The sequence below is a fragment of the Passer montanus genome, unplaced genomic scaffold, assembly GCF_014805655.1.
Source record: "Passer montanus isolate IOZ18808 unplaced genomic scaffold, ASM1480565v1 scaffold23, whole genome shotgun sequence".
In the NCBI taxonomy this organism is placed as follows: Eukaryota; Metazoa; Chordata; class Aves; order Passeriformes; family Passeridae; genus Passer; species Passer montanus.
This window is the reverse complement of record NW_024366926.1, coordinates 8,119,626-8,145,820: the sequence shown is the minus strand read 5'-3', so window position 1 is coordinate 8,145,820 and position 26,195 is coordinate 8,119,626. Positions and strand designations below refer to the sequence as shown.

Sequence of the window (26,195 nt, the reverse complement as noted above, 5' to 3'; positions counted from 1 at the left end):
CTGGGTCTGGGAAGGGGGCCTGGCATTGGTCAATGGCTGGTGAGCAATTGCACTGTGCATCACTGGGTTTTCCCATTTCATTAGCAATATTATTATCATTTACTATTATTACTGTATTTTACTTTATTGCAATTATGCCACTAATTTTATCTCAGCCTACGAGATTTACTTTGATTCTTCTTCCCAATCCACTGAAGTGGCAGGGAGAGAGGGAGGTTGAGTAAGTGACTGCATGGTGCTTAATTTCCAGCTGGCCTTAGACCATGACAATATAAAGTCTGTTTGATTATTTCAACCTTTTGTTCAACTGTGCTTTTTCTGTAGTTCCTTGTAGACACTTCATACAGATTTCCGTGCTAAAAGCAGTATTAAAGATCTTAAACAGAAGATGACTTACGCTGAGTTAATTGAGAACAAAAGTACTGGAGAGTTTTGAGTCTACAGTTTCTAGTGAAAGAGAATGTTCAGTTTCAAACAGACAAAACACCATCCTCAGCGGGAGGGTGGCTTCATCATGCAAAGATATTTCTGCAAGGAAGAAATCCTGTGTAAGGATCATGTTAAAATTCCATTCTGCATTAATGAGCAAATTTGTACTAATGAGCTAATGGCTGAAAACCCAAATGTCAGAGTTGTACTGTGCAAATCTTAGGGGATTTAAAGCACGTTATTAATCTTAATGTTGATTTATGATAGTTGTGTTTAGCATAAAAATTGCTGTAGACTGTGAGAACAAGATATGGTTAGTATATGGTTATTCTAACAAAATGCAGTGTTTGACACTTCATCCTGCTTCTAGAAAGAAGAAAAAAAAAAAGGAAGAGTGAGCACTTGTTAGACTTGCTTTGTAGTGCATCCTTCTAGAAAGGGATTTTATTTTCTTCAGTCCACGTTCTTGCTTTTGGACTACTGAGCAATGTCTTTGAGGGAGAATTTGTCACTGATTAGGGTCAGACAGCTGCTTTATTTAGATGCATTGATATGCTTGCAAACATCTCTGTCATCATTGTGGTTTGAGATTTGTTTCTTCTCTGCATGTGGATCTTCTCTTCTTGGGTGTGTAACTAAATAGGTACCAGGGCATTGGACACTGTTGTGATGGGAGTGTTTAAAAGGCTGGCAGATCAGGCTAGTTTAAAGATTTCATTCATTCATTAGCAGTACACATCGTACTAAAGGTTAGCTTGTGCATATTGTTATTCTTCACTCTGTACACAGAACTGATACTTACTGTAAATTAGCTGTGAGTATCCAGTACCACAGGACTGGTGCTGTGCAGTCCACAGTGGCAGCTGTGGCCCTTGGTGGTTCTTAAAAGGTGGTAAAGCTTGAGAGTTCAAGTGAAGCATGAACTGGTCTTTCTTCTGCTATTATGTAATGCCTGATATTTTTATGTAATCAGCACTGTCCAGTATCTGCAGAGTCAGATTTCCTGTACTTCCAGTAGTGCTTATTTTATGTTTTTCCAGTCATTCTTCCTACGTATTTGCCAGTATGTCTTGCATATTTAGAGTTGGTTCTGCTTCTCTTGCCCTTTAGTTTCACCAGTTTTGGTGTGTGGATTTCTCCTACCTGCAACTGCAGCCCTCTCTATTTCCCCCTTTGGTCATCACATTTCTCTTGTCACTTTGAAGAAAATTTACTATTAATTGTATGGTGATTGAGAAATTCCTAATTTATAGTCACAGGCATCTGCTTTGTCTACACGTAAGTTTATGGTTACCTCTCCAGATAGGTGTTTCCTGCCTCTTGTGATGGTGTGCACTGGTTTATAGATCAAAGTGATGTACTTCCTAGCAGCTTTTGCCGGATCAGTTGTTAGCTGTGAAATTCCTAGCAGCACCTCTGCTTATTGGCCTAGTTGTAACGTCCCTTTGATCACTTGAATTTGCAGGCTGTTCTTCTTGAAACTTCCCGTTCTGTTTCACTTTTTAGCAATGTCTATACTATTGATACAGGGATCCAGACTTTTTGTGCTAAACACTAAAGCATACCTAGGTAGGCTTTTGACCTTAGATATTTAGATTTTTTTTAAAATAGGTTATGGCCAAGTTATTTGTTAAAGTAACACTGTTGCAACATATAATTTACATAGAGTGCCTGGCTTCAGAAGATCTGTACAGTGTTGCAAGATTTGTTCATAGCTTTAAAAATTCTGTTGGAATTTTTGTTTAAATGGGGGAGAAGAGGTTTTAATTAGGAAAGTGGCTTGTTATTAATAGTGCTTAATCCTTTCACAGAGATGCCAACAGAAATTAATTTTTAAAAAATTATCCTGACTGCAAGGAGAGCATTGTTTATTGATAGCTAGTCATGATTTCTAGAGCTGTCAGCTCAGTTTATACTGCCACACAGCTGTAGCAACGTTAACTGCATCAATAATTACCCTTCATTTTCAGCTTTTCTTTTAAAATTTTTCATTGATCAGGTTTTTCTGATCCACCTAGGGCACTACAGTAAGAATGAGGGAATCTATCTCCTTGTATGATGAGGTTAGGGACCCATCACTTCTCTTGCTGTATGGAGGAGAAAGTTGATATGGTTGACGTTAAGTAAAACTCTCTTCTCATGCCATAGATATAGGTCTTCCTTAAAAATAAAGTAAAATATGCAGTTGTACATTGTAACCTCAAATGGGAGAAAGCACTCCTATGATCTTATAATGTCAGATCAATACCTTGCCCTCAGTTGCAGCAGGGAGAATTGATGGAGTATCAATCATAATGTATGGATTTTTAAAGGTGCATGCGTTTGTTCAGAGGAGTCCAAAAGAAAGCAAAAGCTTTTTGGAGATCTGGCTTCAAGTGATCTTAATTCTACTACTTTTTATTAGATCACTCCTTTTTGGAGAAGGAGAGCAGAATGTGAGATGTGTTGTTTTCTTCAATGAAATTTTGGCCTTGTGACATATGGTAGTGTGTATAATGCTATTGAAGCTATTTCTTTATTGTATATTTTGAGGTCATTGTCTTGTTTTTCCCCCCTATTAGGTGTTCTTTTATTGTCACCTGTGCATCTAGTTCTATTATGTTAGAGTGTACCCCCCCTGTTAGGTGTTGTTCTTTTATTGTCACCTGTGCATCTAGTTCTATTATGTTAGAGTGTATAGTCAGTGGTAAGAATGCTGAATCTCTGATCAGGTTTTAAATCAGAGCTACTTTACCTAATTTTTGTATCTAGTGATTGAAACAATTTATTTCATTGCATTTGTTGGTCCAATGTCAAGTATCACTATTACATGTTTTACATATGAGCCAGCTGAGGCTAAGTAATTTATTTCATTGCATTTTTTGGTCAAGTATCACTATTACATGTTTTACATATGAGCCAGCTGAGGCTAAGATGCAAAAAACCCTTTTTTTAAAGTTAATCAGCGGCAAGATCAAAAACCAGGAGTGTGGTTTGTCTTTCCTCTTCCGTGCATTAAACAGGATGGCACCAGAAGTTTCATTGAAGTACCACTTTATAAAGTGTACTTACTTTTCAAAACTACTCTTTTTATTTCCTCTCCTTTTTGGGGGGATGAATGCTGGATGTCCAAAAGGAATTAAGGTGCAGTGTTTGAAAATTTTTAGTTTATGGCCTAAATCATTCAAAGTGATAATGATCTGAAAAATCACCGGTCTGATAAAATTGTTGTATTCAGTCTGCTCTGTACATAAAGTTCATCTATTATTTCATGGACTTTTATCATACATTACAAATTGAGACCTTCATAAAAGTGTAACATCATCTGTGTTGCTTTTAAAGTCATGCTTGCAGCTTAGAACTTTAAAAAAGGAATGAAAGGGTTTTCTGAGTTTCCTCAGGTGAGCAATGAACTTGTTGAAGATATCCTGTGTGAAATAACCTTGTGAATGAGTTAGAGACTTCTGAGGACTTGGTCTATAAAATTCTTTTTTTGTGTGTGTGTGTCTTATTCTCTGTTTGTTGCATTCCTTTCCAGTTCATTTCAGTCTGGTAATGTGAATGCATTTCCAAGTAAATTGGCAGTGTTTACAGTCTTGGTCCCCAGTGCCATTTTTTAATCAAACACATAATAAAGTGCTAAATAAACCATTCCCACCTGCATCAAGCTCTTTATGTTCTGTATAGGGTATTTTGTAATTTATTTACCCAGGAAGACCCAATTTATCTGCACATCTGGTTTTCAACCCAGTTCTGCTTTTTATCCAGTTTTCCAGCTGGTTGATTGAGGAATAAGGAGGTCAGATGGCTTTCTTGAGGTCAGTGTAGTGATTGTCTCAGCTGGGATTATACCCAAACTTTATCCTTTGCTGAACCATTTGGCCACACCACTTCTAACCAGTCTATCCACATTGTTGGCAGTAATGGAACTAACTGCAAATGTCATTTTCTTTGTTTTATAGTTTTTGCTTGTATTGAAATATTGTCACTTTTATGAGTTCAGAAACATTACATCTGTTCACAACCTGGTTCCCTTTCACTTTGAACAGATGCAATTTTTTGTGATGAATCTCCTTCCTGGATTCCAAATGTGCATTAGTTTCACAAGTTCAGGGATGGTGATTGATGACGTTGCTGGTTTGTGTTGCTCTGGTGTGCTTCCTCAGGCCAGACCCTGTCTGACACTCTGCTTTGGGAGAGGAACCCATGTTTTCACTCCTGTGTTTCAGTGCTACAAGCTCCTTAAGGCTTCTGCTTGTTGAGGTTCTCTTCCTTTAGAGTTTACTTATTGTAAGAATATGTCAATGCTAGAACAAGGTGCACAGATTTAATAAAGGACTTATTTAAGCATGCATTGCAGTGTATGTACCCATGAGCTGTAAGTCTTGAGGAAAGAGAAACTCAGAAACATGGTATCATCAGCATATTCTTACTGTGTTTGCTCTTGCTCTGCCTTCGTAAGAGAAGTCAAAATTATTCTGGTTCCAGTTTTTTTATCTATTTCCTCTTTCCTTAAATTGCCACTGCACTGAATAAACATGACTTAGTACTAACCTACATACACATCTCTAGTACCTACAAAATTACAGGACTCTGTGCAGTTAAGTAGATGATGAGGAGGCTTGCTTTTTGATACCAGTCCTGTTTTATTTTCAGATTCTGGTAGGGCCTCTGTTCACTTCACTTGATGAAACATTCTTATTCAAAATGGTCCATTAAGTACTGAATGTACTTTCCAGGCACAGCTTTCTTCCTTCTAAAAACTGGATTGGGAGCCCTGTGTTGACTGATACAAAAGCATAAAAGGATATTAAATTTACAACTGGCCTTAACCAGTTAAAAATACCACAAATATATTTGTTACAGCCAGAAATATTTCTCCTTTCGTCAAGATTTTCCTCCTGCCTTCATTTTGCTCCAGCTTGCTGTTTATGCTCCTGTTCTGCTGCACAGGTACATAAATGTGATGGGTTGACACTGGCCAGATGCCATGCACCTATGAGAGGTAGTGGGATTAATGCCCACATTCTTCTCCAAAAATCAATTATTGGAAAACCAGCACAATCGCTATAGTCTGTTTACCAACACTGTAATAGCTGCCTCTTCATCAAAAGGGAAGATGAAGTAGTATAGAAGGTAGGACAGGACACAGTAAGAAGACAGGACGATGCTTTGAGATACCAAATTACTCTTTTCATATTAAACTTTTACTGTAGCACTGAAAAAAGATGGAGAAGATGTATTTCCTTTTAATGCCATGAATGCACTTCTGTTAAAGATAATGGAGTGAATTTGTGTGTGAATTGGCATTGATTTTCCTTTAAACTGGAGGGAAAGAAACTTGCGAGAACCTCTAACTTCCATGATATTGACATGAATGCTGAAAATTCATCTCTTCATTGTTTCTTTTCTTATGTTGGAATTTTTTTGGTCAGACAGTTTAATAAGTCAAGCCTCCTGACCCCACCCATCTCTGATTTCCAACTGTGTGATTTGCAGTCCTCTTGTTCTTCAGTATTCAATATGTCATGCATGAAGTAGTTTTTATTTTCCCTTCTGTCTGTGGTGCATGCAGCAACTACCATGCTGCTGGCTGTCAAATGCATTTTTCCACAATTGCTTTTCCTGCTCCAAAGTCAAGCAATGGTAAAATAGCAAGGATATTTTACTAACAGAATTCTTGATGGCTGTGGAATGCCACTGGATATAGTAGACAATTTTACCAGACATGATGCTTAGGAGGCAAGCTTTTGTTTCACCCAGAAGAAATCTTGGATTAGAAGAAGTTGGAAGCCAGGAAAATATCAAAATTTCATATGTGCTTGCTCTGTATTCCCTTTCTCCTAGGCATCTGCCTGCCTTTTCTTTTTTTTTTTTTTTTTTATTTAAGTATAGCAGTCTGAAATAATTTGTGGTCTGAGCTAATATGGCTATTTTTAGGATTTGGAAGACCAGTAATTTTGTCTAAAATGGAAATAATTAGTTGCAATAAATTGTTTGTTCCTAGAGCAGCCTATCTTGGAGTCCAGTTCCCACTTCTACAAGCAGCTGCATTATCATTGCCATTCATCACAAACCATAAGTTTAAAAATAGCCACTTAAACTGAATAATACATAGGTAATATTGTTGGGGTTGTTTTAGCAGGAATTCAGCATACCACATTTTTGTCATAAAGTTTTTGATTTCTAAATAAAGCAATTATTTTGTTTGCTCTTGTGTTTATGTTGACCTGTGGCTTGGGAAGTTCTCCTCAGCTCTTTCTTCCCAGGTACTGCTCAGTCCCTCCTGGGTGAGTATGCTCACTCTTAGCTCTTCAATCCCCTCATTGTTTTCAGGGCTTATTGTCTTCACTTGGTTCCTGATAATTCATCTTTCTCACTCTCTCTGCTAAAATTTGGTCCTTTTAAAAAAGGTAAGACTTTGGGTATACCAACTTCTTCTAGTACTTTCCCTTTCAGCCTGGCCCAGAAGCTGTTCTCATTCAAATCAGGGAGTGTAGTGGGTGGACTAAGAAGCTTTTCTTCCCCACCCAACCTGTCTGAATCCAAAAAGTGACAACAGTCTCCTAAGCAGTCAGATTATTTCATCAGTGGGTTTGCAGAACCACAAGAGATTGAAACTCTGCTAAACCATCTGTTTTCTGACAGGTTAGGTTCATTATTCCTGAATAAACTTCCAGAAAATGTTTTTGTGTCCTTAATGGTAAGAATTCAATCGACTGGAGATCAGGCTGGCTGCTAAGTGGAAAAGTTAATGTTTTTGGTGAAGGCACAGTGCAGCCACCTGTGTACTATTACCGTGTGGAAATTAGTCATTTGTCTGGTATAGCTTTTGGTCTGACAAGTTCTGGAGGTAATAAAACAATCCTCCTTTTTGTGGGTTTTTAAGTCGACTTCCCTTTTCTCTCCACCCACAAATGCCATGCACATGCCTCTCTTAACCATGCTGGATTTTGTACTATTGGCTGAACTTGCTCGTATCAACTTGTAGAGTTTTTTCCTTGTCCTACTTAGAGGATGGATCTGAGGGGGGAATACAGTTCACCTTAGTGCTTCCTTTTCTATGCATTCAATTTATATGCCCCAAATCTGGTATTTGTTTTAATCTTTACAGTCTTTTAATTCATGATTTCTAGCATGAAGGAGCACAAAATGACCTCTTTTCATGGCTGATTCTTCTCCATACCAGTTTGATTCTATAACTGTGTGCAATCCTCTCTTTTGAAGAGAACCCCTGTTCAGAGGCCTGGCTGACTAGGCTACAGCTGAATAGATTTTTTTGGTATCCAGGCTAAGGATTGAAATGCAGACAGCTTCTTGAACATGTTCCTTTTGCAAAGGATTTTCTGTTTCTTTTCTTGCTGGTGGAGAGGAAAATAACCTTAAAACAAGTCTTGTTGGAAGAGCTAGGGAGCTCCAGTGCATCTCGCACCTTTGCTTTTACTTGCTGCATTCTACAGTATTGCCTTAAGCAGAGGACTGATTTGTTTTACTGTAGTATGAAGTCACAACCATGATCATGAGCTGCTGAGATGAAGAGGCTGCTTCATGTCACACACAGCTGCCATTGTGGCCCTCCTTAGGTCCATGGTGTGATTGGTGTCAAACCTGCCACACTTACATTTGGCCACTTCATGTCCTGTGTTGTTTCTAGCACTTTTGCTCTTGTTTTTCTTTTCTCTACCTCCTGCTAAAGGAGGGTGCTGATACCTTTGCTGTTCAAGAGGCCCAGTAGTTAAACAGGGCTACATTTATTGTAGTTCAACAGTAGCTAGTCTATTGAAAAACAGACTTCCAGCTAATTGGCAAAAAAAAATTCTGAATCTGCTCAAAGCTTGCCACCAACATTGGATTTTTGTAAGTTTCCTCCTCATTTTGAACAGCATTTTCTTTTCCTGTTTACAGGGGCTTTTTAAAAGTCAAGTTACACTGCAGCCCTGAAGCAGCTTTATGAGTGTACCTTCTGCATTTGCCAAAGGCTAATGCAATGCTTGCAGTGTTGACAGTGGCTGTAGAAACTGGGATGGAGCTGAGACCCACTGAAGCAAGGGGACAGCCATGGTAGTGATCTGCAGTGAGGCTGGGAACATCTGCTGAGCTTGGCCTTGGGGAGTATAAAGGAGAGAAATCTCTTGGGCTTGACAGCAGCAGTAAGTGGAGTTGTCAGGCCCTTTGGGATTAAATGCAAATCTTATGGATTGTAACCACACAGTGCATTTTCCCTAATAAAGAAGAGCTACACAAGGTGCAGCAATGCAGAGCTTGGTGTACAGAGTTCCCTCTCTGCTGAAGGACCAGTGGGAGGTACTTGGCTCAACTTCTGCCCAGCAGGATGGCAGCAAGAGTCTACGAGCACTGAGCATGGAATGCACATTGAAAAAGAGTTGCCACTCCTGTGTTCCTGGTTGTTGTAATGGCGTGAAGGGTTTATCTTGAAGAGCAGAGAATCCCAAAGCAGTATTTTCATGTATTTGCTCAGGTTCTGGGGTGTTTTTTTAATGAATTGCAAGAGAACATGGAGAATAAATGGGTGGCTGAGGCCCCCTGGTGCCAGCTGAGCACACTGTCTGCTTCCAGCAAATGGCCACCAAATTGAACTTCTATTAATTGTTACTTCTGGCTTTTTAATATTCCATATTTACTTTTGCTTTTTAACACAGAGAAACAATGTTTAGGCTAGAATACCTCATAATTTACTAATTGTTCACATGCAATTGTTTCCTTACTTGAAACATGAATGTTCCATCATTTATTTTTTATGTCTTGTTTTGCAAAATTGAGCAGAAAATGAGAGAGGGGATTCTGTTTATGACCATTATCACTAGTATTTGCATTGAAGGCAAAAAAATATACAAGAAGGCTGAAGACTTGTACAATAATTTTTTTTTTTTACTACATTCATATTTCTGCCCAAGAATGACTGAGAGGAAAGGTACACAGCTAATACAGTCTGATACTGTGGTGTATTTAACTTGTGGGTGGGAGATGCTAGGGAGGGAGGAGCTAGATGGTTGTGGGGTTTTCTTTTGGTTTTGTGGTCATTAGCCATGAGGTTTTGATCAAATTTCTGAGACCTTGAGAATCACTTTCAAATGCTATGACCTAAGATACAGCAGTATGGATATATGTTAGAAGAGATTCCCTTTGTGCTTAAAACTTATCTTAAAAATATATATTCACAACTCTTATGAATTACTACAGAGCTCTTCTAGGAAAAAGGGGAGGATCTAGAGAATAGATGCAGGGTAACTTTTTTCAATATTTCTGTGCACTAGTTCCAGAATTTGTTGTGTGACTTTTGTCAAAATCTAGCTGTTTATGCTTGTAAAACCAATTTTTTGTCATTCCATCAGGTATGAATAGCAGCTGATGAAGTTGAATAAGTAAATTAATTTTGGTGTTAAGTCAGATAGTTGGCTTATCACAGTCATCAGGCTGAAATACTCCTCCTCGTTCTGCTATTGCACAAGTTTTTAGTAAGCAAGAGAAGGTGGTGAATATCCTCCAGAATGCTGTTGTATGTTATTCTTTAACAAGGAATTAAAAACAAAAAAGAAAATTGGGATGTAAAGTTAGGTCTTTATAAGTAGATATGGTTTGATTTTTGGATGTTGCGTAAACCAGTGCCTGCAGAGGGAAAGTTACCAAAAATTCCTGAAATGGCTTAGCAGGAGTGTACAGAATGAGAAGAGTAGAAAGTTAAATGGAATCTCTCTAGGTGACATGAGATCTGTGCCTTTTGCTCTTGTTTAGAGTGCACTTTGGAAACCTGTTATGGTGATCTGTACAAATTCCTGATCAGTTATTCACAGAAATTCCTCTTTAAGGCTATCAGTCTATTGAGGAAATGGTAACTTTTGTCAAAATACATAGATATGTCAAAATGCTTTGCATGGTATGTTTTGTTGTTTCTCTACAAAGATGCTAAGTTTGATACTTCCAGATTGTAAAACAAAATGTGCTAAAAATGCAGTTTTTTGCCCTTTTTTTTTTTCCTTATTTTAGATTTTGAAATTATTGAAGACTATAGGTATGATCTAGTTAGGCCTCTCTGCTATCTTCTGAATAAGCTCTAGTTACTATCTGAGTTTTAAAAACCTTTTGTTCAGGTGAGCTTTTTTTTTTCTCAGTAGGAGATTTAAGAACAGCAAATAAAAACAAGGGAGGGTTGAGATTTTTTTATTTCCTGATTAGGTGACTTTCTATTGAAGAGTGTATTTTACACTTTGTCAGCATTTTCTACACTTCCTAAGGACCAGTTCAGGGTGAAGAAACCTAGTTGTGGGATTTTAAGGAGATGTGTGTATGGCACTGAGCATCCCCCACCATATTCAATGCTGATCCCTTAAACTGTTCTGGAATTGTAAATGTCTCACTTTTGTTTGGAATAGCTGTGGAACACTACATTTTTAGAGATTAAAAAGGAAAACATTCACTGTAACATGTTGTTGATTTGTTTGGTTTTTTTCAGTTCTTCAAGGATCTTATGCATAGCATATGAGGTTTTGCAAGGTTTGCAATACATGAATAAGCATGGAATGGTCCACCGAGCACTCTCCCCTCGCAATATTCTTTTGGATCGAAAGGTACAGCTGCAGGAATAATTCCGTGGGTTTGTTTGCTGCTAACAAGTGCTGTGCTGTGTCATAGGTGGAGACTGGACAGTCACAGTCCTTTCATTGGGGAAAAAATGCAGATGTGGAAAGTTGTTTTGTTTATTTTTTTTAAACTATGATTTTCCCGCATTTCATAAGTTTGAAATGTATTGCCAAATTTATTTTTCTATCGTATCCCAAACCACTCTTTATCTCCCTTCTCAAAGTGGTCATCTAAGTCTATTTGTCATCATTAGTTACTTACAAGATCTTCTTAGCCATTTGAATAGAAGAATACTTCCTATGGCTAATTAACTGTCACTAATGTTTCTTGTGTTCCATGGTGATATGATACTTGCCTTGTAAGATACCAAGATATTTTTTTGTTCATGTTAAATTACTCAAATTTAAGTATCTGTCAGTTTTGTCCACAGACTATTGAGTCGGCAGAGAGGAATACAATTTCTGGTAATAAAATCTGAGAGAAATTAATAGCTAATGGTGTCCTCAGAGAGGCTTTTTTATCAGAACCACAGCTAAAGAGTTTAACTTATCTGCATAACTCCTCTATCAATCTTTTTTTACTCAGTTTTGGTAGAATAACTAGATCCTGTCCCTGGAAGGCAGCAAAAGGAGAGGACAAAAATAAAGAACACCAAAAATAAAGAATACATATATTTTTATATGCTTGTAGACAAATGAAAATCATAATAATGCTATTACATGCAAAAGTACTCTAGGATTTTAAGATACTCCTAAAATCAATAAAAGAACTGGAGAGGGCTGTGAGACAATAAACTTCTAAGCTCTTCCCTGCCCTTTGAAAGCTTTCTGATGTAGCCTTCTCATTGCACCATCTGGAGGCTAGCTGAGTGTAATTCAATATTCAGCAGAAATAAGGCTTTGTTTAACTTCTATGCCTAATTTTTGTTGTTTTGGTGTTAGCTTTCTGTCTTCAGAAATAGAAAGTAAGTACCTGGAAAAACTGTTTAAAATACATATTGATGCTGTCAAGGAGAGCAGGATGGCAATGAATTGATGGTGTTGTTTTGGTGTTAGCTTTCTATCTTCAGAAATAAAAAGTAAGTACCTGGAAAAACTCTTTGTTTAAAATACCTATTGATGCTGTCAAGGAGAGCAGGATGGCAATGAATTGATGGGACACCTGCAGAATCAAGGCTGGTAAATGGAAGAGTTAAAGGAATATTGGTCATGTTTAGGGAGTTCTAGGAGTCAAACAGGATTTTGAAGTTTTTGAACAGAAAAAATGTTCAGTGGAGTATTTAAGCCTTTTTAATTTACTGAAAATAATACTGTAACTTCAAAAGTTCTGATGTGTTCCCAACAAAGTTATTTACTTAATGGTCTTGAGAAGTAAAAGCATTAGAAATAAACACATCTTTAACTTGGAGTGCACTTGTGCATAATAGATGAGGCAGAAATGTAAGAAGGTTTTTTTAATAGGTTTCTGTCCTTTCTGTCCTCTGACAGAAATACAGTTTGACTTTTTTTATTTTGTTTTTAACTTTTTTAATTTAAACACAGGTTATTCCAGTGTTGGATTCTGCTGCTCTTGATCATTTATTTTTCACTTTGCAGGGGCACGTGAAGTTGGCTAAATAAAAAGTTCTGATGTGTTTCAAACAAAGGGATTTACTTAATGCTCTTGAGAAGTAAATGTATTAGAAATAAACACATTTTAGAAATAAACTTGCAGTGCACTTGTGCATAATAGATGAGGCAGAAATGTAAGAGGGTGTTTCTTATAGGTTTCTATCCTCTGACAGCTAATGCAGTTTGAATTTTTTTTATTTTGTTTTTAACTTTTTTAATTTAAACACAGGTTATTCCAGTGTTGGATTCTGCTGCTCTTGATCATTTATTTTTCACTTTGCAGGGGCACGTGAAGTTGGCTAAATTTGGACTCTACCACATGACTGCTCAAGGTGTTGATGTTGATTTTCCTATAGGGTAAGGATGTAGCTACACTATACGAATATATCAGAGACTTAATTTTTCAGGAAATAAATCATGTTTAGAGCACCCCTTATAGAAAGGCTTCTGGTAATGTCACTAAAGAGGTTGTCATCTGGCTAGGTGAGATGAATGAAAAATACAGAATGGGTACCATGTTAGCCTAACTCTGTGATTCCCTTTATTCAGTCAGTCTTTATTCCCTAGATTTGCCTTCAGATAGTAATAAGTCCCTATGACTTGGATTCCTAATTTCAGATTTAGGAAAATGCACAATTAGTGCTTTGCTGTTGCCCACCAATGTAAGGTTTCTGTCTCTTTATAATTTTATGATTTATTTTCAAGTGATCATGCTGTAGTACAAACCACTGCTTTGTTGCAGAGGGGTTTTTGTCACTTTTTGATTTTGTGAGGTGTCATGTTGTTTTCAAGTTAAATACTGAGCTGACGTTTCCTTTCAAAACATGATTGCATGCTTTTTAGGTATTATACTGAAGTGTTGACAAAAAGAAAAGTGATTTATTATTTTAAAATCAGCTAGTAGAAGGTAATATATGTCTTTAACATTTTTGTTACTTTTTTTTGCAAATTCAGAATTTATTGGATGGGAGCACACTATCAGTGGAAACCTGCTGCCACCATCCTGAAGTATGAGTATGATACACTCATTTAATATCCTAACGCTGAAACTCAATCTGTTTTTCCCTAAGATATGTAAATATACCACTTTGAAAGCTGGGGTTTCCTGTCACAAAACAACAGAGCTAGTGATTGGGACTTGACCTTTTCTGTAGCAAACACTATGCTGGAGTGAAATTTTGCTGTGATGTGTAGATTTTGACTGAATAAAATAGGCACCATTCTGGTTTCTCAGATTGTGTGGTGGGAAGTCACACTTTTTGGACAGAAGGATAGTATCTAATGTTGCTACATCTTTCTAGGTACCCATCATATCTGGCACCTGAAGTAATTGCACAGGGAGTAGGCAAACCAAGTGATCACACCCAGTGTGAGAAGCCTCTGCCTTCCGGCCCTAAATCAGATCTGTGGTCTCTTGGTATAATATTGTTTGAGCTCTGTGTGGTATGTAAAAGAATAATTCTCTTGATTTTTTACTCTGGGGGAATAGTTTCATTAACTTGATTGCTCTTGAATGTGGGGCTAATGACACCCTGCCCATCACCCAAACCCAAATATCAGAATATTTTAGCATTGCTGCCTGGACAGTAATGGTTTTTGGTATGTAGGATGCTTGGTATATGTGTTAACCATGAAGGATAGTTACTTGTGGAGAAACAAGAATTTGACTGCAAGGCAGTTCCATTTAAAGAAGTTATCAGTGATACATTTTTGTTATATCATGGTGTGAAACTGTGTCTGCCATAGTTGGGGTAAATAAGGTTTTTTTGTTCTTATATTTAGTTTTGAGATGTCTAGAATTCACACGTAGAAGCTTATTTCACTGGTTCTGTATAAAGGTGGGATACAATGTTATCTAAATATTTTCATGTACCAGCTGTTCCCTTCAAATTCTAGTGTAATTTGACTTTGTTATTTTTTAGGGGAGAAAATTATTTCAAAGTTTGGAGATAGCAGAAAGATTGAAGTTTATACTTATGTTAGGTAAGTAGCACAAAATCAATTTTTCAAATTTCCAAGCAGCTCTATGATTAGGCTTTAATCAGCTTATGATGCTCAGACCTAAAGCACTTTACCTTTGTCATCTTTCTTCTACAGATTTAAAAAGGCAATTTTAGTGTGTTGCTCCTTTAGGGAAAGTATGGAGGTGGATGCTAGGGAAGAAACTTGGAAAGAGCTGGCAGTATGTTACAGTAAGGGCAAACTATTAAAGAAAAATAAAAGACAAGAAAACATGCTCAAGAATGATGGTCATTTTCATGGTTATTTGTTGGTTTGTGTTGCAGGAGGTTTCTGAAATGAATTAGGAATTGATGACATTGAAGGAAACTGTCCCCTACAGTGCCTGTGTAGTAATGGCCAAGCAGGGAGAAGCAGGACACAAATAGGAAGATAGAGGGAGATAAGAAGTGTTTTAGTAAACTCAGGTTTCTGTCTCTGGTTTCACCTTCAAGCTGTAAAACATCACTGCACAAGTGGAATTTTGGCTTAATGTAGACAAGTCAGGAAGTGGCCTTTAATACTCGATTTCTGGTAGTATTTATGTATAAACCATGGGAAGGCGAAAGGCATGAGTTTGCAATTTGAAGCCTTAACAGTAAGTTATTACTATCCAGAGCAAACAGCAATACTGTTAAAATTAATTGCTCTCAGGAGAAATATCTTTTTCATTCAGCAGCTAGTGCTTGAGTGCTGAAATTCTGACATTTTGGGGATTTGGTAACAAGGCTTCCTGAGGCATCTCCATACACTTCAATATGAATTCAGGTTGTTGCTTTATCCACTGAAAAGCATTCATGTCCTGACTTGGGAATTATTTGTTCAATAAAGTAGCGACAAGGAGTTCTAAAATACTGCTAGTATTATCTGCAAGGAGCAACAGAGGCAAAAATGACTGTAAGATTCATGTAGGTACCTTTAAGTTCTTCCAAGGATTTTTTTAAAATTTTTTTTTATTTATAAGTTGAAAGACTGTTTTACTTTATTTGGCAGAGACTGACACTCTGGGCTAGGCCTATAAATAGATATTCACTTAGATGTGTTACTTAACTTTGCTTGGCTTCTGTCTGCCTAGGTTATAATAATTTTCATTTCTGATTTTGATAATTCACTTTCAAGTGATGTGGCAGCATCAGTAAAAAGCCAAAATTAAGTGCTTTTATTTGGTGGACATTTATCTGTTGTCCTGTTTAATTGGTATCACTTTTTTAATAATCTTTAACTTTTTATTGTTCTATTTGTTTTCCAAAGGCTGTGTAGATGATATTGTAACTGTGTTGGCTGAAGAACATGGTTGCCTTGATATTATTAAGGTTTGTGAAACTCATTTGCTCTTCCATGCTGTCTTACCCAGAATATTTTATTATTGCTGCATAGTATTTTGCATATTCATTTTTTAATTCATTTGGTCACTCACTGTATTGCAGTATGATGAAAAATTTTGAAGTCCAAACTACATATCTAAGATCCTTTCAAATAGCCAGCACTCATAAGATTCTTTCTTAAAATTGCTGTCAGTCTCAGTAAATGTTAAATGTAAAGCTCTCTGAGTAGTTTAATAAGCTATAAATTTTCTTTGAAGTTTTGGTGATTAAATATTTTTCTTCCAGAAATTAAGTCTTCTAGCTGATCCACTTTACAGATTCTGATAGTGCAGGTTTATATAGTTTGACTTTTCCTTACCCACAAAAATGATTACTGAATTTTAGTATCTCTGTATTTTGGGACATTATATGAAAGAGTTCTGATTGTTAGCAGAAGGAAGTGGCCAGGCACTGCATTGTTTCCAGCAGGATACAGAATATCTAAATTAAAAAATAAGTGAAAGGCTGCATACACTGCACATTTTTCAGATTTTTTTTCCCCTAAATCAAGTGTAGAATTGGGAAGTGAGAAGAATTGATTCCCCGGAATTTTGGTCTCACACAGCCAACCTCATGTGCGTAGGTGTGAAGTTTTATTGCCCTCAAAGGAATATCCTGGATGTTAAAAGTTAAGTGTGAGCCAAGTGACTTGCTGAATTAAGACGGTAATAAACAGACCTCCTCCATATTTTTCTTATGTTCCAGGACCTTTCTGAAAATATCATAGCTCTACTGAAGAAATGCCTCACGTTCCAGCCTTCTAAGAGGCAAGTGTTCAGTCCAAGGGCCTGGTGAACTCTGTGGGTTGCTGTGAAATTAGAACTGTTGCTGAACCTTAGTTTGGAATACTGACATTTGGGCTACCTATAAGAAATTCTCAGTTTTGTGCTTTTCAGTGTTTAAAAGAGAAGAATTAGAGGTCTGAATTTGGGCTGTAAACAGACTAATTTGTTGTGTTGCATGAATTGAAAAATGTTGGTAGACATTTTTTGCTATTAAAATTTCTGAAACCCAATAGAATTTAAAATAACTTGCTAATATTCATTACTGGGGACCTTTACTGCCGTAATGCAACATTTTTGGGAGTACTTTGCTCTAATTGTTTTATCCTCTTCTCTCAATTTAAGGCCAACTCCAGAGGAATTGCTACATGACAGTTTGTTCAGTGAAGTATCCCCTTTATATCCTCCCTTCCACAAACCTGCTGGTCTGTTCTCATCTTCTCCAAGGTGTGCCAATTTAACACTACCTGAAGACATAAGTCAATTATGTAAAGGTAAAAGCAGGTAGTGGGATAAATGTCATTGGAGGGGGAAGGAAAATAAGGTGTTATTGCATTTTCTCTCCGACAAATTGTTGACAGGGACTGTTAAATGTTACAACAGTAGATTAATGGAATAAGTTGTTTAATGGAGGGAGACATGGACAAACATGTTTTGAGGGATGTCTGCAAGCCAAAGGAGTCAAGTCTTAATTCTATGCTTCAAACTCAGGGGAAAAAACAACATTAGTATTCAAGCCCATGTTGCAAAAGCAGTGTCATCTTTTGCCTTCAGAATTTGGACACATGCATGTATAAGGTCATTTTTTTCTGCTATTGATAATTGAATTCTGCTGGACCATAACATGAGATGATTTTTGGAAGTACTGGAAAGCAAAGTCTTTGTGAAAGAAGGCACATTCTGGACTAAAAGATTAAAGATCTAAGTTTTAAACCACAGTATGTTGAAAGTGTTATGGCTCTTAAATCCAGATTAGTTTTTTCTTGTGAACTCGGAGATGGTTAGAAAATCTCATCTAGACAAAGATTTTTTTGCCTTGTTAGAATGCATGTGGTATGTGAAGGGAAGAGAGATTGTAACTACTCAGTAGGAATCACTTGTTTCTTATTTTAAATCTTAGTGCTATGTACAAAATGATGTTTTGTGTTGTTTAAAAACACACAGGAAGTAAAAGTCCACACTCCGTGTATTCATGTGGGGGGTTCATGGCAAACTGCAGAAATACCTGCTTTTTAAATTACTTCTTTCCTTAAATCTCCTTAAAGAGCACTTACAAAGGAAAGATGACTTTTCCTCTAACTTCACATTAAGGTTATGATCTTTCAAGCAGAAAAATATTTTTTTCAGCAGTATGTGTTTAGAGTTTTAGAAAGAAATACAAACTACCTAAAAGTCTGTGATTTATTTTTGTGTCATTTCTCCCAACAGATGAAGATAATGATTACCTAGCAGAAAGATCAGTTGAAGAGGTTTATTATCTCTGGTGTTTGGCTGGAGGAGACTTGGAGAAAGAACTTGTCAACAAAGAAATAATTCGATCAAAGCCACCTGTCTGCACACTTCCCAAGTGAGGATGGATGGATGGATGGATGGATGGATGGATGGATGGATGGATGGATGGATGGAGAACACTAATGATTGCAAGAGAACATACTTAGTTTAAAAACCTGTACATGTGAAGAACACTGAAAATTACATTCTTTAACAGAAGGAAATTGACACGTCCCCTCTTACCCAGTTTAAGGCATTATTTGAGTGCCTTGTATCTATCTTCTACCTATTGCTTTCTGAAATTTGAAAAGATACTTGTGAAGTGAAAAATACTGAAATGGGAGTCCCTAAATTTTGCACACTTTCCAAAAGTATTAAGGTTTAGTAATAATGTCTCACTATGCTTCAGAGAGATATTTGTAATTTAATTTGTTATGTAGCAAATTCTCGCATTCTGAATTCCCTTTCACAGAGCAGCAGTACCGAATAGAGAACCTGGTTATTCAGCAGATCAGCTAATTACTTTTTTCAAAATGCTTCAAAATGCTTAGAACTCTGTTACGGTATTTTAGTTATTGCTACTTTTATCTTACTGCTGCACATGTTGCAATTTTATTTAGAACGTTGATATTTTAATCCTATTATCTGATCTTAATATCATGATTATGTGCCCATATATATCAATTTACTGTTTCTCTGTTTAATAAACAAATGGATACGTGTATGGCCAAAGTGCAATATCTTTTAAAAGAAAAATGGTGGAAATAGATTTTAAGTGTTATTTTGGTATCAAAATTAGTGTGAGATTTTTGAGGGGTTGCTTATTTCATTGCCCATAGGTGAATACAGATACTTTTCAATTTTGAGAGACAAATATTTTCCAACATACTGTCTATATTGAAGATGAGGAGTTAATTTCAAAAATGCAATCTATCCCTTAAGTGATACTGAGAATGTTAGGTTAAATTATGAAAATCAGTTTCATGTGGTCTACTTTAAAAAGGTCATAATAATGGAAAATTTCTGTACACTCTATCTTGGATACATTTGTACCCTTAGATAGACTGCCACAGAAAAAGTCAGACTTTCATTTGGGGTTTTTTGTCATGATGGGAACTGCCTTTCATATGATAATAATATTTTATTTTTGCTTTTCACAATAAATGACAGACCTGTTGTGTGTGAGAGCAAGGAATAAAAGGGGTTATTAATCCCATAACTCATAACTCTTTCTTTATGTGCAAAGCAAAGTTATAGAAAACCTGAAATGTGCCATTTTAGAGAAAAAGCTGTCTGAATAACTTAAGGTGATTGTACATTCCCTTGATAGCAGGTTTCATGCCATGCACAATCAATACAGTATACTTCTAAGACCTAATATTTTGTTTTAAAGAGGAAACTTCTTGATGTAAGATATTTTTTTCCTAGCTCAAGTCCTGTGTTATAAAGTGACCTGATATTTTTGTTCTTGTTTTTGAAGCTTTTTATTAGAAGATGGTGAGAGCTTTGGGCAAGGACGGGATAGAAGTTCCCTCCTAGATGACACAACTGTGACTTTGTCTCTGTGCCAGCTCCGAAATGTAAGAGTGATATCGTGCATTTCTTATGTTCTTCTCTGCAGAAACATTTGTTTAAAGGGAATATGTAACAGCAGCTCCTACTGCTGTTTCTACCAACAGAAGTGTCACTGATTCCAAGAGAACACTTCTGAGTGTCCAAGTCAGATTCTGGTTTGTGCTATTAAGTTGCTTTGCCTGCAAAAGTTTAGTAAATATGATTTGTCTTCTATGCCTCCTTTTCCTTTTTCTGTTGCCTGCTTTGTTCCAGTGCAGTGCAACTAGTTCTGTACCACTTGGTATTCTCCACAATTGCTACAACTATTTGCTTAGGGAATGTCTTCTGTATTCTTTAGTTACTGTCTGTCAATGGCTCACATTATCCAAAAGTAAACCAATTCATTTCAGTTTCAGCTCCTCAAAAGCTTTATACTTAACATTGGATACCAATTTTCTGCTAGTTGATTATTAATTTTTGGAACATATGGCATGAAATGGCTAGTTCAAAAGATCTTTTCAAAGCATTTTGCAAAAATGCTGTAATACAGCTTTCTTCCACCTTCACTGGGAAAATCAGCACATGATAACTCATGATTTGGCTTGGTGAAATGATCAGTTACAATATTTACTGCATATATCACTGAAATGTTTTAATGGTTTACATGTCTTTGCTCTTGTAGAGCTTTATTGTTTTCAAATTGGGAAACTATGCTGCACTGTTTGCAGCTTGCTTTTTATAGGAGCAAATTCAATTCTGTCAGGTTTTTCTTTTAAAAACCCTTTTCATAATAAGGGGTTAGGACAAAAAAGAAGGTGACTCCTGACTCTGCCACCTTAATTTTGGAGTTTAAGTGTGTCAAACACTGTGTAAACACATTTCTTCAGTAGAACTCTGCTTCACACAAATGCATCAAGGTAGACCAAAGAACTGGGTTATTTTCTTCAGTTGATCAGTGGGGCTTGCAAGGCAGGAGGGAGGTTAAAAAGATGCAACATCTATTTTAAACATAATACACACTGCAGCTTCTGCTGTTGTTCTCACTAGAGGGCAGTTTTTAAAGGCTTTTTTTAAACATTTTCATCTGTAATTTTGGATATTGCTGCCTACTTCAATAAATGCAGCAGGAAATAATTACATACTGAAGTTTCATTTTGTGAAGATGCAAGACTGAACCTTGCAGCGTTAGTTGAAATAAGTTTTTGAACTTGTGCAATTTTTTAGACATCTTTTATAGAGCAGAGCATGATGCTTATAATCAAAAGAGCAGCAGTACTGGGTGAACAGAGAATGAACTCTTCTGTCAGCCCCAAGAGGAGCAGGCTGTGTGCCGTGTGCCTGCAAGTTAAGGGCTGAACTGCAAAACAGAGCACTGCAGGGAACATGGCATTAAACATTAATCATGCACCATCAGAGGTCTGAAAACTTCAGTCAACAATCCAGCCATGTTTGTCTGTACTCACCTTTGCTGAGTGTATTTCCTAAAAGGAATTCAAGTTTGCATAAGTCCTGACCTGATTAGAGCCATAAAAGCAAGTTGTGCAGTTGCTTTGCAGCTACTAGGATAGGAAGTCCACGTAGAAAAACAAGGAAACAAAGAACTATGTAATACTATAGATCTGTTAATCCATGGTGCCTATAAACTATTTTTTGTGTGGAAATAAGTTTATGGATATCTTCAGGCAGGAGAACTTACAAAAGCCTGTACTAGCAAAAGGTTTAGTGTTGAAGGCTGTGTGCTTCATTGCTGGCAAAGGACTGAGCTAATGCTTAGGTCTCAAGGCAAGTTAGTGAATTTGACAAATGAATTGCTATTTAATAGTTTTTGTATTCCACTAAGATTTCCACTTGAATTCTGAGCAGCATTCTGATAACAAATTGTTTTTCTTTCTCTTTTCAGAGACTGAAGGATGTTGGTGGAGAAGCATTTTATCCATTGCTTGAAGATGAGTAAGTGTGCGTGTAAATTGGTACATCTGTAACACACTGAATTTTGAGTTATTATTTGAGTGGCACACTGCACAGCTAGACACAACTACCTCCCAAAAGCAAATCTAACATGTCTTTGTTTGGCTCTGAAAGTCAAGAGCTGATAAACTACCCTTTCTTTTTTTTTTTCCAGCCAGCCAGCTTTACCTCATTCCAACAGTAACAACGAGCTGTCTGCAGCTGCTACTCTTCCTCTGATCATCCGGGAGAGGGACACAGAGTACCAGCTAAATAGAATTGTCCTGTTTGACAGGCTGTTGAAGGTATGGAGTCCTTGTGATGGTGGATAATTGAATTTGGTCTGCTAATTGGAAGATTTTGAAACAACAAGTAATTGTAAAAGGAAGCGGAGTTACAAGAGACCACAGTAGGAAAGGGGAAAGAAAAAAACCCTTCAGAAGTATAAAAAGACTGAAAATAAAAATAGAACAAATTATTCTTAGTACTGGTGAATCTAAAAGTAGATCTTAAAGTATCTACATGGAAATAGAGCTGCTGCTAATACTGGCTATTTACTGATAAATATAATTTTACATCCTTTATTTCATAACAGACTAAGCTATTATAGGTTTAAAGATGCCTGTAACATTTCTGCATTTCCAAGCAGTAAAGTATTTGAAAACATGGTAATGCCATGATATAAATGTGAGATTTATACTGGGTAAAGGAATAGCAGCCCCTGATTTACATGTATGCAGAGAGATAGATTCCTGTTTAAGAACGAGAGAGCTGATGCTCATTATCAAGGGTAAACTAGAAATGCTTAATAAAACCAAGGTGGATACATATTATGAAAATAAAGATATAATGAAGAAAAAATCCATACTACAAATTTGGATTAGTAGATCTATCCAGTATATACCCAAGCACGTGAATGCATTTATGAGAAAGAGTGTATATTTTAACATCAAACAGTAGTCCTTCATCCAGGCATTCCAGTTAGGGATTAAATTCACTTTTTGTGTAACTTGTATTCACTGTTTTCATTTAGGCAAAGACTGTCCCTGTTTTGAGATTTGAATTGTTTCAGTTACACGATAACATTTTTTTTTTTAAATCTCTTCTCTTTGAAGGCCTACCCATACAAGAAAAACCAAATTTGGAAAGAAGCCAGGATTGACATCCCTCCCCTTCTGAGAGGCATAACCTGGGCTGCCTTGTTGGGTGTTGAGGTAAGGGTGTTTGGAAAAGTTCCAGTACTGAATGGGGTTGGAGTATGTTAGGAATGGGGTTGATAAGGAAGCTGGAATTGGTTTAAAGATCTGGTAGGTAGGTTGCTGGAATTTCAAACAAAATGAGTAATGAAATTGTGCAAATAAAGATGATGTTCTGACAGACTTGCTTCTTTTCTGTAAGGTTATTTGATTTCAGAAAGCATATGTGAACTTGACTGCCTTTAATTTTGATTATTGTTTTCAGTGGAAAATAATACCCCGATGTTTGGTAGTTAACTGGGGGTTTTTGTTTTGATTTTTAATATTTTGACAAATTCAGTTGACAGTCCTTGTGCTCCAGTCAGCAGTAAGTTGGAAAAAACAGGAGAAAACACATTAAATGTATTTTTCTCACCTACCAATCAATACACTTCCCAGAAAGAATGGAGAATAAGTCAATCAAATACAGTTCTTTGGGACAATGGAATGTCCCAGAAATGAGGGCTCCTCACAGAGTTGCTGGACCACCCAGCCTTTGGATTTACCTTACTTGCAATCCTGCAGCAGCAGATCATAAAGATTCTTAGAGATAACACATCCTTGGTTATTCAGGAGATTTAGCTTAGGATGTGATCTTCTGAGTACCATGTAATATAATCAGCAAAGAAGTGGTAAAGGTGAAGAAAAATTGCTGGTCAAGCTTGTAGCCTGAGGCTTAGGAAATGAGAAATGAGTCAATTCTTGTGCTTCAGCAACTTGCCATCTGTACAAATATGGGTGTTTTCCTGTCCCATAACATTAAAATGGACTTGTTAATAGAACAGAGAGCACCTCTTGACTTGAAAATGGGAAACTACAGTACATAGCTTTCTGCATAAACAACTGAAAATCACTGAAGATCATGCTGATATCTATAGGAAGGTCTGTATGTCTTGAATAAGATAATGAAGATGTGTCCTTTTGAAATGAAACTGTCAGAATCTTCTGTTCTTCTGCTAACTAAAGTTCCTAACAAAAACAGTTAACTTCTGCATATCACCATGTACATTGTCGTGTGCACTTATGGCAAGAGCTTTCTAAATTCACCTATTCTTCTTCCACATTTAGGGTGCCATAGAAGCAAAATATGATGCTATTGATAAAGACACACCTATTCCTACAGACAGACAAGTAAGATTTATGGTGTTACCAAATATTGTCAGTTGAAGATCCTTCCTACCCATCACTTGTCTGTTACAGCACATGTGGTGGATAACAACAGCATGGTTCCCCTTGCCCTCCAGCCTTACAATGTAGCAAGAAACTTGCAAAACAGATCAACTTACATGTTACATGGGGAAGCTGAAATCCTTTTTTACTTTATAATCACTGTTTCTGTAGCAGCAGCAGTGTAGTGGAGAGTATTAGTGATTTATTGTTGAAAATCCTGGCTTTCCAAATGCTTGTTGTGCCTGTTGGACCTTGTAGAGATAATGCTGAGGTCCTGTAATGTGAGCTGTACTTCACAGAAATGGAGGTTTCCACAATTTGGTTCTCCAAGAAGAGAATGTTCTGATTTGGTTACCTTTTAAAGCAAAGCAGTATTACCATCTAAAAGGATTCCAGAAGCAAAAAAACTGTAACTGTTTCTGTGTTCTGCCTTTTTCGAGGGCTAGAACCCTTTAAAATATAAATGCAGGAATGGAGAAAAAAAAAATCCCTATTTTTAAACTTTGACAGGTGTGTTAGGTTCCCTGTCAGTTTTGGTTTTGAGAGTGATAGAGGAAGAAGATCATGTACGATGGTGGTCTGACCTATGTATTTTGGCTGACTTCTACCTCTAGTGTTGCAAAATTGCTGTTGTGCTGCCCCACTCATCCCAATTTCTTTGTATGCTTGGCTGTGGTGCAGATTGAAGTTGATATTCCTCGTTGCCATCAGTATGATGAACTGCTGTCATCACCAGAGGGTCATGCAAAGTTCAGACGTGTATTGAAGGCCTGGGTTGTTTCCCATCCTAATTTGGTGTACTGGCAAGGTGAGTTTGACTGGTTGGCAAGGGTGGATAATTGAATGGAAAGCTTTGATTGACTTAAAAGTACCTCGTGCTTTTCACCCCCACAATATAAGCCTTTTTGGGGATACTTTCTTTTCTGTTTCCTTTGAAGAATGAATCTGTGGGTTATTGCAAATTTAAATCCTAATAACTTACATTTAATTTCAAATAAAAAATTGCCCACTCTTTGTTGTATATTCAGTCTTCATAAGTTTCAGTCACTATTTTAAAAAGAAAAGTCTGTTGCTTGCTATTAAGTTCCAAGATAATACTGCAAAAGTTACTGGGTTCTTGGAACAGTAAATGGCATTTCTTGGATGCCTTATAATAATGCAGAATAATCAATTTGGCATTATAGCTGAGCAATTTGAAATCCTTGCTGTTTTCATGCATATATTTCACAGTTGTTCTCACCATTACTTGTGAAAGCCTGATAATGCCGAACCAGTATCTAGTGTGCAAATTTTCATTAGAAATTAATGTCTTTATCTTGTGCATTAAAATAAATGAGCTCTTTGAGCTGTTCCTTCATGGCTCTTCTCTCTTTAGGTCTTGACTCTCTTTGTGCACCATTTCTGTACTTGAATTTTAACAATGAAGGTGAGTACCTTTTCCTGCAGTGAGCAAAGAAAAACACAGTCTCTCATCTGTATCTATGTGCAGACAGATGTGTGAATCCACTTAGAGATGGAAAGTTTCTGTATCTACAAAGGAATTTTAAAGCTCTTGTTGCCACAGGCCAAAGAAATGGTTGGAGTTTCGAAAACTGCATGTGGTGTACTGCTCTTCAAGCAGGGGTTCAAGTGCTGTTTATTGCCAAGTGCAATAATGATATATTTTAAAAAGCACAAATAATCTTGAATAGAAAAAGGAAGAAATGCTGCTGTAGCACTTGTATTTCTCAGTGAAGCTGTAGTTCAGCCATGCTTAAGGTGGATGTATTATTTGGTAACCTAAGTGTTAAACTGTCAGACCAGCTTTGTTCAGAAAAGCTGATGGTAGTTTTAAATGCCTGAAAGTTTCAGATCAGCTTTAGATATATGACCTTTATCTTCTTAGAATGTGATTTGTTCATAACAAGTGTAGTCCAAGCTTTTATTGTCTTGTACTTAGCTTTCTTTATGTAAGGTCTCTGTATGGGAAAACTAGTTTCTTACGACAATGACTCATATTATGTCTACTGTGCATGCAATAATTCTTATGTACAGATT

The 26,195-nt window shown here is 36.8% G+C and overlaps 1 protein-coding gene across 1 annotated transcript in view; it reads left to right on the top strand.

The window, feature by feature from the left end:
* TBCK (TBC1 domain containing kinase) overlaps window positions 1-26,195 on the top strand; it is an 89,151-nt gene that overhangs the window by 11,323 nt on the left and 51,633 nt on the right. Inside the window, exons 4-18 of the mRNA XM_039710383.1 lie at window positions 10,880-10,994; window positions 12,901-12,974; window positions 13,919-14,060; window positions 14,540-14,600; window positions 15,867-15,928; window positions 16,685-16,746; window positions 17,107-17,255; window positions 18,190-18,328; window positions 19,733-19,832; window positions 21,707-21,756; window positions 21,929-22,058; window positions 22,869-22,967; window positions 24,057-24,119; window positions 24,840-24,966; window positions 25,534-25,584. Coding sequence (XP_039566317.1) covers window positions 10,880-10,994; window positions 12,901-12,974; window positions 13,919-14,060; window positions 14,540-14,600; window positions 15,867-15,928; window positions 16,685-16,746; window positions 17,107-17,255; window positions 18,190-18,328; window positions 19,733-19,832; window positions 21,707-21,756; window positions 21,929-22,058; window positions 22,869-22,967; window positions 24,057-24,119; window positions 24,840-24,966; window positions 25,534-25,584 — 1,424 coding nt within the window. The remainder of the gene's footprint in view (window positions 1-10,879; window positions 10,995-12,900; window positions 12,975-13,918; window positions 14,061-14,539; window positions 14,601-15,866; window positions 15,929-16,684; window positions 16,747-17,106; window positions 17,256-18,189; window positions 18,329-19,732; window positions 19,833-21,706; window positions 21,757-21,928; window positions 22,059-22,868; window positions 22,968-24,056; window positions 24,120-24,839; window positions 24,967-25,533; window positions 25,585-26,195) is intronic.